Below are 16,497 nucleotides of genomic sequence, written 5' to 3'. Positions count from 1 at the left end.
AGCTTTAGTCTCAAGTCTCCACGTTGTGTTATATCCAGCCGATTTCTTTTTTTTACCAGTAAATCATTTACAGCACTAAATCCACATTCAGCTAAAAATGAAGATGGAAACGGTAGCAATAGTTTTCTTGCACATTTGGTTGAATTTGGGTATTTGATTTCTGTTTCCTCACAAAGCCATGCCATCGCTCCTTTGATATTAAATAAAGCTTTAACTGACTCATCATTTTGCAATTCTGCGAGTTCTTCTTAATACTGCATATTTGATATATCAGACAAATCCACTAACATTGGCTGCATCATCCATGTTGGGAAATCAATTTGTTTTAAATAAGAAAATCTTTCTTTTAAATCAGCCGATAGAATATTCAAATGATTGACAATAACAAGTAAAGCGGTATCAGTAAAGCGGTATCAGTTACTTTACATTTTTGGAGCCAATGAAACTGTTTCAAGTTTTTGTTGTTAACATGTTTCTGACAGAACTCAATATTGGTAATGAAACCAAATACCTTTGCTTTTGCATCGACAAGAGTTTTATTTGTTCCTTGAAGTTGCTTATTTAATATATTTAGTTTTTCAAAGATATCGGCTAAATAACTCACAAATGCTTTACCATTTATTGTTAACAGATACTTCATTTCAGGTTTGTCACTTAAAAAAAATCACTAAGAGTATCAAACAGTTCCATAAATCTTTTCAAATAGTTTCCTTTAGATAGCTATCTTACTTCAGTAAAAGTCTCACATGGTCTTCATTTTGTTCTTCACAAAATAGCTTGAAAAGACGCTCACATTTGGCATTAGCTTTAATAGCATTAACACACTTTATTACTGTATGTAATACTTCATTCAGAACAGGCGAGATGTTTTTAGCTACCAAGTTTTCCCTATGAATAACACAATGCACAAGAATCATTTCTGGATTTCCATCTTTCATCAATTTTAAGCAGCCATTTTCTTGCCCATCATATTGGGAGCACCATCTGCAGCACAAGATGTTATATTTTTCCTTGGTATATCATTGACATCTAAGTAGTTTTTTAGCTTATTATATATATCTTTGGAGATAGTGGTGCTTTCAAATTTTTTACAGAACATTTCTTCAGCAAAATGTCCTTTATCAATATATCTTATGTAAGTTATCAATACTGCCTCACTGTCTCTCAAAGTTGACTCATCCATTTGCAAGGAGAATTTTCTTGTTTTCAGCTTTTCAATAAGTTGTTTTTCAATATCCTCACTCATTTCGTCTATTCTTCTGCTAACAGAATTGTTACTGAGTGGCATAGCTTTTACATCTTTGTCATCTTTTTTAAGAACCGTTTTAAGAAATGCTGATATTGACGGTTTTATTAAATTCTCTCCTATAGTGTGATTTTCTCCAGTTTTAGCGATGAATAAAGAAATTTGATAACTAGCCTCAAGAACACGATTATTAGTTGAAGTATGAGCAGTAAGTAGAGACTTTAGTGTTGTTCTTTTTTCAAAATTTTTCTTTAAAGGTTTAAAGTAACTCAAATCTGAATATGAGCACTATGTTTCGCCTTCAAATGCGCCTCAAGACGACCTCGTTTCATTGATTCGTTGGTCAAGCATTGCTGGCATAAAAGACAAAAAGGAATCCTCTCATCGTGAACAGCGGGTATGAACCCAAGTTTTAAATATTCCTCCAAATATTAACGAGTTTTTTTCTAGCTTGCACCACTCATTTTACTATGGGCTATAATAAAAAATAAGATCAATTAAAAACGAATATTAAAATATGTGTTAAAATATATTCAATGTGACATAGAGTAAACGTATACTAAAAATTCATATTTATTTAAATGTATATAACACATTTACTACACTAGCACCGCAAATCAAAAGGTATCTATATTTTTTCCACTTGACAAAATTTTCTGGAAAGTTATGCTTCTAAAATTAAAATTGTCGTGCATGCACTATTATAGCCCCAATAATATTTATAAAATATTAGTGTTTCTAGCCCCGATGCAAGAAGTACTTAATAAAGAGTTTAATATTGATAAAAATAAAATCAAATACTTACCAATTATATCTATGCAATATATATATATTTATTAAATCAACGAGCTTTTACAACAGTTTTGACTGACACTTATTTCAAATTAACACCAACTGAATGATGTGAAACACTACAGAAGTTGCGATGGGCCAATTAGGTGAGAATAACTGCGTTGTTTAGTGAGTTTTTAAAACGTCCGGGGTTCCCCGCGGCAGACTGAACACTCCGCGGTGAACCCAGGATGAAGTTTACTTGACGACGCCAATCACCCAGTTGATATTTTGGTCTCGTCAAACAAAATTATACTTAATAATTATTTACCGCAATTATTTAAGAATTGCATTTTTTGTTAAATTTGGCACCGATATCTAGCATTGCATTTAAATGGCCCGGGGCGAAAGAGTTAAAGTCGTGTCGAGTCCATTTTCAAATTGCCCCCCTTAACTATCGAATTGCCCCCCTGTGGGGTGTGGGCCCCACGTTGGGAAACACTGGTTTAAATAGTGGTAATTGCTTAAGTCATATTGAACTGCAGTTTTTTGATTAGGGTTTTAATTACGGTAACTACTAGCATAGGCCTGACCTATGGTGGTGCAATGGATAACGCATCAACCTGGAGTGCTGAGGTTGTTGGTTTGAAACCCTGGGCTTGCCTGGTCAAGACACATACAGGAAGCAACTACTATTAAGTTGATGCTTCCCGCTTCTCCCCTCACTAGTATCTCATCCCAACCCCACCAAATCAATCATCTAAAAAAAAAAATTAACTGCTAGCATAGTTTCAACAATATATCCTACCTTCTTTTTTTTTTTAGATTTTATTCATTCATTTTGAGAGAGAGAGAGAGAGGGAGACAGAGAGAGAAAGGGGGGAAGAGCAGAAAGCATTAACTCCCATATGTGCTTTGACCAAGCAAGCCTGGGGCTTCGAACCAGTGACCTTGGCATTCCCAGTTTGACGCCCTATCCACTGTGCCACCACAGGTCAGGCGATATGTCTTACTTCAAAAAAAAAACACAACAAACAAACAAACTAAAAGTGCATCAGGTAGAATAGCAAAATATGTTGTTAAACTCCACAAAAAAATTACTCACACATCAAAGGACTTTCCCTCAAGGGGATAAAACAGTCAATCATAAAAGCAAACCAAATTATGTCACTATAGAGCTCAATCATAAAGTGAACATATTTTGCATCTGTAGGCTGTGTACAGTCGTCACTGTCTTCAACACTCACTCACCAAGGCATACCAGTAACTCCATCCCAGAGGGACGTGTTCTAATCCACCAGCGTCTGGGGCTCCATACTGAAAAGCAAGACCAGCAGGGCATGAGAAGACCTCAGACAGGACAAGACCATAAAGAAACAGGAAACCAGTAGAATCCTTTTCGGTCAGTCCCTGAAATTCAGTAGCTGTTCACTTTTCCCAAACACATAAAGCAACAAAAAGTAAAATCACTATAATCTAGAAACTTCTGAAGCAGGGATTGGCAAACTATAGGCCAAATCTAGCCTGTCACCTGTTTTGTATGGCCAGCGAGCTAAGAATTTTTTCCCCCAACCATTAAAACATATAAAGATCAATGTGACAATGTTACATGAAAGTTTAATTCCAGTGATGATCAAGTTCTATTGGGACATAGTCACACTCATTAGTTTACGTGATTATCTAGGGCTGCTTTCATGCCACAGGGCAGAGTTGAATACAACAAAGATACACGGTTAGCAAAGCCTAAACTATTTACTTCTGGACCTTTACAGAAAAAGATCACATTGCTTAAGTCACAGGGTTCATGTGCTGAGCTACTGATGGCATAGACTGAATATCCAACTGACCTTCTAACTACCAACGGCGAAAACATTCTGACTATGGGCTATAATTTCAGTTGTCCTGCTGATGAAATCTACTTTTGGAGCTCAGTTTTTCTGATGCTATGAGAAAGTGAAGAGACCACAGAATCATCCCATTCTAACTCAGCAAGGTTTAATACTGCCTATTTAAGGCAGAATTTAAACCCTGAGAACTAAATCTTTGTATTTTAAATAATTTATCCTAATTTTGTAGATACCTTAGAAGGCTTAGATGATCTTTAATATGCAAAAAGTAGCGTAAGTTCTCTTTATGACCCATAGCCTTAACCCAATAACCTAGTACCCATACTTATTTCTCATGATTCTTTTCAAATTGAGTCATCTTCCTTCAAATCCACAAGGTTGCAAATTCCCCTTATTATTTTGGGGAGGGAGAGAAGTAAAAGAAATTTCAGATTAGATATTAAAATCTCTAGCAACCACAGATAAAACGTGTAGGAAAATGTCATCTTCTCTCTGCCCTGCACTTCCATGAGAGATTGTTATAAAGTACTGCACCCCAGATTCTGAAAGGCACTGTACCTCATTTCATCAAGTCCACGTAGAGGCACCCAGTCCTGATAAGTTTTGAAGAGTTTTATTAAAGGAGGAAATTTATTAAATATGCCGGCCGCATATAGCTTACACAGGGCAGTCCCAAATCGTGTGCGTGTATAATAGTCTAGGGCATGCCTGACCAGGTGGTGGCGCAGTGGATAGAGCATCGGACTGGGATGTGGAAGGACCCAGGTTCGAGACCCCGAGGTCGTCAGCTTGAGTGCGGGCTCATCTGGCTTGAGGAAAGAGCTCACCAGCTTGGACCCAGAGTTGCTAGCTCCAGCAGGGGGTTACTCGGTCTGCTGAAGGCCCGCGGTCAAGGCACATGTGAGAAAGCAATCAATGAACAACTAAGAAGTCGCAATGCGCAACGAGAAACTGATGATTGATGCTTCTCATCTCTCTCCATTCCTATCTGTCTGTCCCTATCTATCTCTGCCTCTGTAAAAAAACAAACAAACAAACAAAAAAAAATAGTCTAGGGCAGTGGTAGTCAACCTGGTCTCTACCGCCCACTAGTGGGCATTCCAGTTTTCATGGTGGGCAGTAGCGGAGCAACCAAAGTATAAATAAAAAGATAGATTTAACCATAGTAAGTAGTTTTATAAAGATTTATTCTGCCAAACTTAGCGAAAATCCAACATAAAGTACTTGGTAAGTAATTATTATTATATGTTTTAACTTGCTGTAACTCTGCTTTATAAATTTTATAAAGTTACTTCCCTACTTTATAAATCACCATTACTGTGGAATCAGTGGGTGGTTAGAAAATTTTACTACTAACAGAGATACAGAAGTGGGTGGTAGGTATAAAAAGGTTGATTACCCCTGGTCTAGGGGCTGGTTATATACCCTTAATTATACATGGAGAAAAAGCCTGACAGCATGGCATAAGCTTATAACCTTTGTTTTCTCCTATAAAGGTTTGGGAAAAGGATGAAGGGAGGTGGGATGGGACACAATCCATTAGTAAGTTTATAACATTCATCTATAGGATTCATAAAAAGATGTTTCTTCACATTAAAACTTACAAGGTAACACAATAGAAAAAATGTCACTTTACATATTAAAAGACATTCCTATATTTTCTAGTGTTCATTTGCTATTCCTTTGTCCAGGGATACATACATTAACTACATGCTTTCAGGAGGGGAGAAGTAGTTTCCATAAGGACAAATGCCTGTAAATGGCCCATTAATATAAGAAAATGTTTATTTTAATTTTTCTCTCCCTACACCTGGCTAGCTATTCACTTGCTTCCTTATATAGGTGTGGGGAAAGGTCAGAGAATTCAAGTCTCCTTCTCCTCTGCATTTACAACACAGTGCCATCAGCCATCTTGGTTCTATGCCAATCACACAAGTACAAAGATTATTTACAAAATCTCTCTGCACGTCTAGCCCAAATTAATAAAATGTTCTTTAAGCTTCCTAAAATATTAATATTAATTTTGTAGCTTTTGGTCCCTTACAACAAGATAACCCCAAGCACTCTCTATTACACTATTTCCTTTAAGCTTGAACTCTGACTAAAACCAATGGGGTAGATATGAGGCTATGAAATCTGGGCTTGGCAGGTTACAGTGACGTCCCTCCATCCAGGCCTAAGAAGCCAGCACACTAACCACTCAATCACCTTTAATCAGTGGTCCCCATCCCCTGGGCCGTGGACTGGAACCGGTCCACAGAGAAAGAATAAATAACTTACATTATTTCCGTTTTATTTATATTTAAGTCTGAATGATGTTTTATTTTTAAAAACTGACCAGATTCCCTCTGTTACATCCGTCTAAGACTCACTCTTGACGCTTGTCTCGGTCACGTGATACATTTATCCGTCCCACCCTCAAGGCTGGTCCGTGAAAATATTTTCTGACATTAAACCGGTCCGTGGCCCAAAAAAGGTTGGGGACCACTGCCTTGAATGACCTGAATGCCCAGGCTCCGGGGGCTTTCTCTTTATAACTGCTCTGTCCACATTTGGTTCCCATTTTTCAGGTTAGAGAATGGGTTTGAGCAAGAGCTCACCAGCTTGAACCCAAGGTCTCTGGCTCCAGCAAGGGGTTACTCTGTCTGCTGAAGGCCCATGGTCAAGGCACATATGAGAAAGCAATCAATGAACTAAGGTTTTGCAACGTGCAATGAAAAACTAATGATTGATGCTTCTCATCTCTTCTCCGTCCCTGTCTATCCCTCTCTCTGACTCACTCTCTCAGTAAAAAAAAAAAAAAAAAAAAAAAAAAAAAAAAAAAAAAAAAAGAACATTAAAACTTAAAAAAAAAAATGTTCATGTAAGTTCTTATTTACAGGCAGATTAGGAGAAAACAACATTTGTCAAAAATCCTTTAACATGACTTGAATGAACACTAATTAAAAAACACAAATCACATTAATTTACATTTAAAAACTGTTATTTTTTAAAAAGGGAATCATTAGACCATTCAACATACCTCATTTAAGTACTTCCCTGCAAAAAAGGTTTGATAACCACACATTGATCTGAGAATTGCTGGAAAAGTATTTGGTTCTTGGATCTTCTGCCAAGACTTACTACTGCAGTTTCCCTCCAACGTGTTGTTAACAACGTGATGATTATGTGGGTACTTCCCTGTCAGGATGCTGGCACGACTAGGGCAGCAAAGAGCACTTGGCACATACTACAAAGGAAACAGAAGTAAAAAGGACCAACTTACACAAGAAAGATGGATTTCTCATCATTTCTAAAGAGAATAAAGATGCTCAATATTGCTAGTTTCCTATGGAATAGAGATTTTCTTTACACATGACACACTTACTGAGATGCTTTAAGTAACATTGTAGAGACAGTATAACAGGAAAAAAAACACAAAACAGATTTCTATTTCAGCTGGTTTCTTTGTACAAGACGATACAATGCTATTCTAACCTCACCTCAAAGAGCACAGTGTGGCCTGACTGTGGTGGCGCAGTGGATAAAGCATCGACCCGGAACACTGAGGTCGCTGGTTCGAAACCCTGACTTCCCTGGTCAAGGCACATATGGGAGTTGATGTTTCCTGCTCCTCCCCCCTTCTCTCTCTCTCTCTTTCTCTCTCCTTTCTAAAATGAATAAATAAAATCTTTTTTTTAATTTATTTTTTATTTTTTCATTTTAGAAAGGAGAGAGAGAGAGAGAGAGAGAGAAGGGGGGGAGGAACAGGAAGCATCAACTCCCATATGTGCCTTGACCAGGCAAGCCCAGGGTTTTGAACCAGCGACTTCAGCATTTCCAGGTCGATGCTTTATCCATTGCGCCACCACAGGTCAGGCAATAAAATCTTAAAAAAAAAAGAGCACAGTGTGATCCTAGCCAAAGACTTAGATTTATGGTAGCTGAGAAATAGAATGTCATTTTTAGGTTGATCTGTAGCTTTATGTGTTTCTTGTATCACTTTATGCATGGAAGACAAATTTTTCCTACCTTAATTATGTTTCTATTGGCTACCATCATCAATATAGACATATCCCATTCTATCCAATAATATTTGTGTAATTACCACATATCCCAAGCCATTTTACAAAAGGGTAACAGTAGCTTATACTTGCACCAGCAGGGAAGGAAGGCTCATTCAAGCACATCCTTGCCAAAATTACATATTATCCCTTTAAAATACTTAGTATTTATTTAACCTTTCATATTGGATTTGATATTTTAATGTTTTTTTGTTTGTTTGTTTTTTACAGAGACAGAGAGAGAGTCAGAGAGAGGGATAGATAGGGACAGACAGACAGGAACGGAGAGAGATGAGAAGCATCGATCATCAGTTTTTTGTTGCGACACCTTAGTTGTTCATTGATTGCCCTCTCATATGTGCCTTGACCATGGGCCTTCAGCAGACTGAGTAACCCCTTGCTCAAGCCAGTGACCTTGGGTCAAAGTTTGTGAGCTTTGCTCAAACCAGATGAGCTTGTGCTCAAGCTGGCGACCTCTGGGTCTCGAACCTGGGTCCTCTGCATCCCAGTCCAACGCTCCATCCACTGCGCCACCGCCTGGTGAGGCGGATTTGATATTTTTAAATACTAGTGATGAACATTCTCCACATACACACTGACCAATTGTGTTTATATGAATGGTTTGTTCACGTGCTTTGCTCATTTTTCTCCTCCTGGGCTGCTGGCTTCTTGTTACATAAAATTTGACTTAAGTAAGGATTTATTCATGTTACAAATACTTCTCATTTCTTTTTTTTTTTACTTCTCATTTTTTACTTTTGCCTTTTAATTTTGTTAAATGTTTGACTTTTGTAGTTTTTAAACTGGCAACTCTTAATTTGTTCCCTTTTTTGCTTCCTGGTCTAATTTTTGGCCAATACCACATTGTTTATTATATCTTCATATTACATTTTAGTATCTAGTACAGCAATATCTTCCTTTAAAAAAATTATTCTAATTGTTCTAATATACTTTTTATTCCATATAACTTTGGATTCACTTAATTCAGCAGAAAATAATCTCATGGGGATTCTGATTTTCTTCCTTTAAGAAAACTACCCTAATTGTTCTAACCTACTTATTATTCCATCTAACTTTGTAATCACATAAAATAATCGCACTGGGATTCTGACTGATTATAAACATTTTATAATATTGTGTCTTCCCACAGAAAGTAATGTGCATGTCTTCATAGTAAGTATTTTTATTGTATCACTCACAAAGTTCTGTAACTTTATAGAGGTTTTAAATAGCCATTATGGACATCACCAGCTATTCCTAGTCTATATTGTCCTGCTCCATGAATGGGAATATTTTCTTCCCCCACATTTCTCTAACTGGTATATGGAAGTTAAAAAAAAAATTTTATTTTATTTTTTTACCTGACCGGGCGGTGGTGCAGTGGATAGAGCATCGAACTGGGATGCGGAGGACCCAGGTTTGAGACCCCGAGGTCGCCAGCTTGAGAGCGGGTTCATCTGGCTAGAGCAAAAAAAAAAAAGCTCACCAGCTTGGATCCAAGGTTGCTGGCTCAAGCAAGGAGTTACTCGGTCTGCTGAAGGCCCGCGGTAAAGGCACATATGAGAAAGCAATCAATGAACAACTAAGGTGTTGCAACGGCAACAAAAAATCTGATGATTGATGCTTCTCATCTCTCTCCGTTCCTGTCTGTCTGTCCCTATCTATCCCTCTCTCTGACTCTCTCTCGATCCCTGTAAAAAAAACAAAACAAAACAAATAAATAAATAAAAATAATAAAATATTTCATTAAAAAAAGTAAAAAATTATTTTTTCATTTCTTTTTGTGGCCCCTCTTTTCTTCTTTTTGTGACAGAGACAGAGAGAGGGACAGATAAGGACAGACAGGAAGGGAGAGAGATGAGAAGCATCAATTCTTTGTTGCGGCACCTTAGTTGTTCATTGATTGCTTTCTCATATGTGCACTGACGGGGGGGGGGGGGCGCTACAGCAGACCAAGTGACCCCTTGCTCAAGCCAGCGACCTTGGGCTCAAGCTGGTGACCTTGGGTCCTCTGCGTCTCAATCCAATGCTCAATCCACTGCTCAATCCACTACTCCACTGCCTGGTCAGGCAGTTCTACCTCTTAATTATGTAAGACCCAATAACTAGATAGCTCAGAACATTAAGTGAGAGGTATTATGTCCTGTCTTGTCGTCCCCAACAGCAGTGTGACCTGAGTCTTTCACCTTAACTACAGGTGTACTAATTTGTTTGAAGTACTCATCATAAGGATGTATTCTTCTAACAGTTTAAAAAATTACCAGGAAAGGATGCTAAAATCTCAAGGGATTTTAAGCATCTATTGAGATGAACATATAATTAGCCTTCTTTCAACATTGATTCCATGTTGGTAGACAATATAATAACCACCATTATTATATTGTAGAGTCAGCGCTTCGTATCTGTGGGTCTGTATCCATCTGCAAATTCAACCAACCACATATAGAAAGTATTCAGGGCGGGGGGAAGGTCACACTATTGTTGACATGAACTGTGTAGTTAGGTCTATGATGCGGCTGCGTCTGTATTGAACATGTAAAGACTTTCTTGTCGTGATTCCCTAAGCAATACAGTATAACACCTATTTACATAGCACTTACATTGCAATTGGTATGGTAAATAATCTACAGATGACTTAAAGCAGGGGTCCCCAAACTTTTTACACAGGGGGCCAGTTCACTGTCCCTCAGACCGTTGAGAGGGCTGGATTATAAAATAAACTATGAATAAATTCCTATGCACACTGCACATATATATTTTTTTTTTTCATTTTTCTGAAGCTGGAAACAGGGAGAGACAGTCAGACAGACTCCAGCATGCGCCCGACTGGGATCCACCCGGCCGCCCACCAGGGGCCACGCTCTGCCCACCAGGGGGCGATGCTCTGCCCATCCTGGGCGTCGCCATGTTGCGACCAGAGCCACTCTAGCGCCTGAGGCAGAGGCCACAGAGCCATCCCCAGCGCCCGGGCCATCTTTGCTCCAACGGAGCCTTGGCTGCGGGAGGGGAAGAGAGAGACAGAGAGGAAAGCACGGCGGAGGGGTGGAGAAGCAAATGGGCGCTTCTCCTGTGTGCCCTGGCCGGGAATCAAACCCGGGTCCTCCGCACGCTAGGCACATATCTTATTTTAAAGTAAAAAAACAAAACGGGAACAAATACAATATTTAAAATAAAGAACAAGTAAATTCAAATCAACAAACTGACCAGTATTTCAATGGGAACATGCTCCTCTCACTGACCACCAATGAAAGAGGTGCCCCTTCCAGAAGTGCGGCGGGGGCTATATAAGGCCCGTGGGCCGTAGTTTGGGGACCCCTGACTTAAAGTACATGGGAGTGTGTGCACAGGTTACATGCAAATACTGTACCATTTCATTCAAGCAACCTGAGCATCCATGGATTTGGTATCTGTAGGAGTAAGGGGTGGTCCTGGCACCAACCCTCCACAGATACCAAAGGACGACTGTACTGACTATGTTAAGTGCTTGTTATGCGTCAATTCACTTAACCTCACAAAAACCCTGATATAGGTTTTCCCATTTACAAATGCGGAAAACAAGGGTCAGAAAGCGTAATAACTTGCCTAAAGTCACATAATTAGAAAAGAGGCAAAGAGCATTTAAAACTAGGCAATTCGGGCCTGGACTGGTTTGCTCAGTGGATAGAGTTGGCCCAGCATATGGACATCCGAGGTTCAATACCTGGTCAGTACACACAAGAGAAGTGACCATCTGCTTCCTCCTCCCCTTCCAAATAGCTCGGTTGATTTAAGCATTAGCCCAGACTGTAATGCTGGGTGGATCCCGTTCGGGGCACACGCAGGAGTCTGTCTCACTATCTCTCCTCCTCTCTCTTAAAAAAACAAGCAAGAAAAAGAAAAAATAAACCCCCAAATAAATTAGGCAATCTGGCTCCAGTCAGTGCTCTAAAGCACAACACTAGGCTGTTGTTCAATGGAGTTCGTGATATTAAGCTAGACTACCACTTACTTGTGGATGTGCATGGTTCTTAAATTTGTTAAGTGTTCTTTAAGTATTTGCAAATATGTCTATATATCACCTGACCTGTGGTAGCACAGTGGCTAAAGCATCGACCTGGAACGCTAAACTCACTGCTTCAAAGCCCTGAGCTTGCCCGGTCAAGGATCATATGGGAGTTGATGTTTCCTGCTCCCCCCCCCCCCTAGAATGAATAAATAAAATCTTTAAAAAAATGTTTATATACATATATTTATGTTTTACACAGATACACGCCCACACATAAAATAGCTGTTGATTTTGTTTTGTTGCTATTATCTTTGTCAGGTTTGGCTATCAGGGCTAAATGGGCCCGCAAGTTTATACCACACAATAGTTTTCATAGCATATATGTTATTTGATTCTTACAATCCATTTTCAAACTTCAAATAGTCAGGTTTGAAATAAAATTCTCTAGTTCTGGGTTGTAGGTTAGACTGGTTTAGAAAATACCCGCAGTTAATTTTCAATGGGTAGGAAGTACTATTTCAATGAACAGAATTTATATTACATTAAATAAAGTCTCTCTTTCAGATCAGGTTTAACTAGGAAAAAACCACATAGGGTACCCACATTAAATAAAGTCTCTCTTTCAGATCAGGTTTAACTAGGAAAAAACCACATAGGGTACCCAAAAGAGAATTTCTTCTTAGGATATAAACACAATTAAAGTCTGAGAAAATTAAATTAGCTTCAAAACTTACAGCGCTGGAGAAAGTCATCCCCATCTCTCCGATGAGAGCCTTGGTTTTCTTTAGTGGTGTCTGTAAAGTAAATAATTATCTGTTAAACTATTTCTGCCAATAAACTACAACACACAGACCAAAATTTTTTGCATCTTATCTCAACCTCTTACTCCCAACCAATCAGTTCCTTCTAACACTAAGAAACAGCCAAGAGAGTGATTCTGGAGATGAAGCAAACAGGTTTGGTTAGTCAGCTCTTTCCTATGTAGAAGTTCAGGGGTTCAAAATGCTTGCAGGAAGTAAAAGTTCACAGCTGATGGCATTATTCCAGCACTGCCAACTTCAATGTAATGAAATTTTGTGCCCTTATCTCATTTGTCACCAATCCTATTATGAGATAGGGCAGAACTATCTCCATTAATTCATCTTTAAAAGCAGGATATGGGAGCCTTCCACCTTTTTTTTTTTTTTCTTTACGGAGACAGAGAGAGTCAGAGAGAGGGATAGACAGGGACAGACAGACAGGAACAGAGAGATGAGAAGCATCAATCATTAGTTTTTCGTTGCGCATTGTGACACCTTAGTTGTTCATTGATTACTTTCTCATGTGTGCCTTGAATGTGGGCCTTCAGCAGACCGAGTAACCCCTTGCTCGAGCCAGCAACCTTGGGTCCAAGCTGGTGAGCTCGGGGTCTCGAACCTGGGTCCTCTGATCCCAGTCCAATGCTCTATCCACTGCGCCACTGGCTGATCAGGTGCCTTCCACCTTTTAAAACAATTACAATATAACACTTAGGTTCTGAAAGCAAGCAAGACCCTAAGGCTCAGAGACTAACTCTATCAGACATTCAGTGGTGGAGCCCAGATAGATGTACACTTTGCAACTATAAACTCACAGCTGTCTGCACTAGACAAATCACCACCTCAGGCAAGATCTTGAACCCAGTGGCGAACAGGTGTACAAAGAACCCTGCGAAGCAAAAGACTAGTCAGAAGTTACTTTGTTTATATCTTTGTTTTTTATCTACTTTCAAAAATCTAAGACCCTGACAAGTATAGAGAATAATTAACATGAAATCCTAGAGTGAGGATAAAAGTATGAAGGTGGTGATTTAAACACAAATAAAAAGGAACATAAATCTGAAGAAATAATCTCTATTCAGATTCCACAGAGCAAGAAAGAACCATTGAAGAGGCTCCTTTTAGATGTTTTGAATCAGTTCATGATGATTTCCAAGTACCTTTGAAATCTAAGACCATAATGAATACAGCTTTAAGTGTATTTTGTTGTATAATAACTCCCTAAAGATAATCCAAAAATATAACTGTTAATAAGAGCCTCATTTTCAGTATTGCATAAATGACTGTTCCCCATTGTTTTACACAGATAGTAGAAGACCTAAGAAACCCATTAAGATCAAAAGGATGAGAATTCTAACTTATTCAAGAAGAGCTTTGATAATTTGTTCAATAGATACATAACAGGTTCTCAGGAAATGCTAGAGATATGTAAGTTCAGAAGCAAAGTCCCAGCTATAATCTTCCATAAAACATACTGGGTGTTACCCTCAGGTACAGCACATTGTGCAGAATAAAACATTAGTTGGAAGAAGAATTTGAGTTACAGTGAGGACACAGGGAGGAAAATGAGAATGCAAAGTGTAAGTGAGGAAAAGGACCATGTGAGTTGATTATAAGAGACTTAATCATCAAACTGTCTGATAAATAAACAAAGCTACTGAGCAATATCTGATTTATAGTAAGACTATACTGTGTGATTATAAAACATTTGTTAAAAACTTAATTTGTGCCCTGGCCGGTTGGCTCAGTGGTAGAGTGTCAGCCTGGTGTGCAGGAGTCCCGGGTTCAATTCCCAGGAGGGTATACAGGAGAAGCACCCATCTGCTTCTCCATCCCTCCCCTTCTCCTTCCTCTCTGTCTCTCTCTTCCTCTCCCGCAGCCAAGGCTCCATTGGAGCAAAGTTGGCCCAGGCGCTGAGGATGGCTCTGTGGCCTCTGCCTCAGGCGCTAGAATGGCTCTGGTCGTGACAGAGCAACACCCCAGATGGGCAGAGCATCACCCCCTTGTGGGCATGCCCGGTGGATCCCGGTCAGGCACATGCGGAAGTCTGTCTGACTGCCTCTCCGTTTCCAACTTCAGAAAAATACAAAAAAAAACCCCAAAACCAAAAACTTAATTTGTGCCTGACCAGGAGGTGGCGCAGTGGATAGAGCATCGGACTGGGATGCAGAGGACCCAGGTTCGAGACCCCGAGGTCACCAGCTTGAGCGTGGGTTCATCTGGTTTGAGGAAAGCTCACCAGCTTGGATCCAAGGCTGCTGGCTCGAGCAAGGGGTTACTCGGTCTGCTGAAGGCCTGCGGTCAAGGCACATATGAGAAAGCAATCAATGAACAACTAAGGCAGGGGTCCCCAAACTTTTTACACAGGGGGCCAGTTCACTGTCCCTCAGACCATTGGAGGGCCGGACTATAAAAAAAAAACTATGAACAAATCCCTATGCACACTGCACATATCTTATTTTACAGTAAAAAAAAAAAAGGGAATACAATATTTAAAATAAAGAACAAGTAAATTTAAATCAACAAATTGACCAGTATTTCAATGTGGGGCACCGCAGCCGCAGATCGGATGTGCATAATATGACGCGCTTCTGGAAACCTGATGCGTGCGTCCTGTGTCACCAGAAGTAGTACTGTACATGAGCGAAGCCGCACTTTGCGGCACAGCCACATACAGTACTTCGCATCCTGTGCTCCTCTCACTGACCACCAATGAAAGTGGTGCCCCTTCCAGAAGTGCGGCAGGGGCCGGATAAATGGCCTCAGGGGGCCGCAGTTTGGGGACCCCTGAACTAAGGTGTCACAATGCGCAACAAAAAACTAACGATTGATGCTTCTCATCTCTCTGGTCCTGTCTGTTTGTCCCTGTCTATCCCTCTCTCTGACTCTCTCTCTGTCTCTGTAAAAAAAAAAAAAAAACCCAAAAAACAAAACCCTTAATCTGTGCCAGGCATTGGTCTTGGCAATGGTGGACAAAAGATAGAAGGTTCCTGTCCTGCCCTGATGACCCCTGTACTATTGGAGACTTAAATGACTAATGGGTAAACAACCATTTTGGGCAGTGCTATGAAAAGAATAAATCAGCATGATGTGCTTACAGCTGGTTGGGAGGAAAGGTGGAAATAATTTTAGATGGTAGGTCAGGAATGGCCTCTTTCAGGAGGTAACCAGTACTGAGAGTCACATGATGAGGAGTCAGCCATGCAAAAAGTCAAAGATAAGGTGCTGATAGGCTGAGTAAACAGCAAGTATTGTACAAAGGCAGCCAGAGGAGGAAAGAGGCACATGTAAAGGATAGAAAGAAAGCCAGTGTGGCAGAAGCAGTGTAGTAAGTAAAGAGGACCACAGGATAAGACAAAGTCAGAGAGTTAGGCAGAAGCCGGAGGGTGATGCAGGGCTGCACAGGAACCCAGAGTTCAGTGTTAAGAGATTTACATTATTAACCATCATCGTTAGACTACTAATAGTAGTAGTACAAGTGATAAACATAAAATCTGTGCTTAACCAGACAAGTCCCAAACAAGAAAACCACACTGTACTGAATGTGTCTGTGTCCACACTAACTGAATGCTACCAGGTGGTAGCTGGTGAGGTTAAGGCCATACATTCTTTATGAAGCAGCCAATCTTACACTCACATATGGAGAAATACGTTACTTGACTCAGCCGAAGCAAAATCCCTTCCGTAAAAATTCTAAGGAGTCATTTACTTTCCTAGCTCCCATGTATACCTACTCTGAAATAAAGTTGTGACAATTCTGATAATTCTATAGCTAACTTTTCCTCCTTTTTCAATGGAAAACCACTTT

The 16,497-nt window shown here is 39.7% G+C and overlaps 1 protein-coding gene across 1 annotated transcript in view; it reads right to left on the bottom strand.

Moving 5' to 3' along the window:
- GNS (glucosamine (N-acetyl)-6-sulfatase) overlaps positions 1–16,497 on the bottom strand; it is a 65,632-nt gene that overhangs the window by 41,310 nt on the left and 7,825 nt on the right. The window contains exons 2-4 of the mRNA XM_066258371.1: positions 12,627–12,686; positions 6,887–7,093; positions 3,269–3,334 (exon numbers count right to left, since the gene is read on the bottom strand). Coding sequence (XP_066114468.1) covers positions 3,269–3,334; positions 6,887–7,093; positions 12,627–12,686 — 333 coding nt within the window. The remainder of the gene's footprint in view (positions 1–3,268; positions 3,335–6,886; positions 7,094–12,626; positions 12,687–16,497) is intronic.

Source organism: Saccopteryx bilineata, chromosome 2 (genome assembly GCF_036850765.1).
Source record: "Saccopteryx bilineata isolate mSacBil1 chromosome 2, mSacBil1_pri_phased_curated, whole genome shotgun sequence".
Lineage (NCBI taxonomy): Eukaryota > Metazoa > Chordata > Mammalia > Chiroptera > Emballonuridae > Saccopteryx > Saccopteryx bilineata.
Note: the sequence above shows the minus strand (reverse complement) of the source record. Positions and strands in the feature narration are given on the sequence as shown.